This window comes from Etheostoma spectabile, chromosome 9 (genome assembly GCF_008692095.1).
Source record: "Etheostoma spectabile isolate EspeVRDwgs_2016 chromosome 9, UIUC_Espe_1.0, whole genome shotgun sequence".
NCBI classification, from domain to species: Eukaryota; Metazoa; Chordata; class Actinopteri; order Perciformes; family Percidae; genus Etheostoma; species Etheostoma spectabile.
Genome location: NC_045741.1, coordinates 22,859,897 through 22,861,834, shown reverse-complemented (window position 1 = coordinate 22,861,834; position 1,938 = coordinate 22,859,897). Strand labels below are relative to the sequence as shown.

At 38.5% G+C, this 1,938-nt stretch overlaps 1 protein-coding gene across 1 annotated transcript in view; it reads left to right on the top strand.

Annotated features, from left to right (window-relative positions):
• The first annotated feature begins 629 nt into the window (after positions 1 to 629).
• The window catches only part of gclm (glutamate-cysteine ligase, modifier subunit), a 9,429-nt gene continuing 8,120 nt past the window's right edge, over positions 630 to 1,938 (top strand). The window contains exon 1 of the mRNA XM_032526317.1: positions 630 to 1,036. Within this exon, the coding sequence (XP_032382208.1) occupies positions 899 to 1,036 (138 nt within the window). The 5' untranslated portion in view covers positions 630 to 898. The remainder of the gene's footprint in view (positions 1,037 to 1,938) is intronic.

Genomic DNA, 1,938 nt, shown 5'->3' with positions numbered 1-1,938 from the left:
AGGTTTCTCCCTAAAAGGAAGTTTTCCTTACCAACCAAGGTTTCTCCCTAATAGATGTTTTTCCTCGCTGCTGTTGCACTAAATGCTTGCTCTTGGGGGAATTACTGGAATTGCTGGGTGTTTTTATTTTATAGAGTGGGGTCTAGACCTCCTCTATCTGTAAAGTGTCTTGAGAAAACTCTTGTCATAAATTGATACCATAAATAAAATTTAATTTATTTGAATGTAATTGAATATAATAGAAGTATATATAAAAAGAAACTATACAACAGTAGCAGAATAAAGGGGTGTAGTTGTACTGGTGTAGAAAGTATCAGAAAATGTAAATACTTAGTTATGGTGTAGTGTAATGTTATGGCGTAGAAGATAAGATGTAAATATTTAGTGCAGGTGCATATTGTACATGTGTACTGTACAGCACTTGAGTATTAAGAATTCAGTTTGTTATACGATGTTAACTGTTATCCATTGACTGTAAACGGTCTATGAAATTATCCTTGCATGAGGAAATAATTACAAACCCTACATTACCATCTAGCGGTCAGACGTGGAACTGCATTTGGTGTACAAATCCATTCCATACACAGTTCCGCCTTATGCATGTAGCTCATTGATAATACTCCATGACATCCTGACCGGGTTTTACGGGACAGAGTCCCCGACACCTCCATGTGGGCGTGACCTGACCGACCGGCTTGCTTCCATAACAGCCACTAGCAACCACCAAGCCGTCAATCAACACTGAGTGCAAGTCATCCTGACTACATCGTTTTATAGCAGTTGTGGGGGGGCTGTACACTATTGTTTGAGTTAGAGTAGCAGTTGGTGTCACGGTGAACGCACACTTCGTCGTAGCAGATACTGATTAGCAACGTGTTAGCTCGCTACCGAGAGCCACATGGATCCTCAAAACACCAACAGTAACAGTGAGGCGAAGACGTTGTTGACCCACGCCAAGACTCTCAGGCTGCACACCGGAAATCTAGTCAACCGAAGTCGCCTGAAAAAGAAATGTCCGTGCTCTCCCAGCGAAGAGGTAAGATACCTAAAACCTGTCTAATTTTAACGAATTAACGTTAGCGTTAGTTGTGTTGGTGTGACAGTTTAGCTTATTAGCTTAGCTAGCTAGCCTTTTAAGTTAACGATAACGTTCGTTAGGCTACCTGGCTAAATATTTAACTAGCTAATGATATGTGTGTGTGTGTGTGTGTGTGTGTGTGTGTGATAGAGAGAGAGAGAGAGAGTGAGTTGACTGATAGACGTGCAGTGTTATATAAGTTATCCAAAGATAAACTGTAACTCCAAGCATCCACCTTTCAAGTAAGTTATGTATATTATATTTTATATATGTATGAAATAGTGTTAAACACATGTACATATATGTTATATCCACCTATATCAGATATAACGCTGATAACCTGTTATAATTAATATTTATTCCAGCTCTTCTTACTTACTGTTTACAATCCTCATAGAGCTGTTTCTTTACATGTGTGTTTATGCATATGCTTCTATGTATATACTGTATACAATTGTTTACTTTACGTTTTTCAGCTTTGTTGTCCTTGTTTTTACCGTATGTGAATGAACTTGGATAGCAACAAAAAGCCCTGTCCCTTTACGTGTTCACACTTGGCCATTAAAGCTGATACTGAGACATTTTACGTTTTCTAAGACGCTTTAAAAAGTAGTTTAAAATTGTACCTGTCAGTGTTCATAGTTACAGAACTGTGTCTGAGATAAGTAGCTGAAAGGTTTGAGTCTAGTGTGTCTTTCTGATGTGATGAAAGCATGTCAAATAATTAACTTTATCATCCAGCCAAAGGTGAATTGTTTTTAGTCAATAACTGGTGATGAATGATTGTTGTAGGCTGCTCACTCAAAACTCGCTGTAATAAGTGTAAGGCTGAATCCCATTTCTCCATCTTACCCCTACCC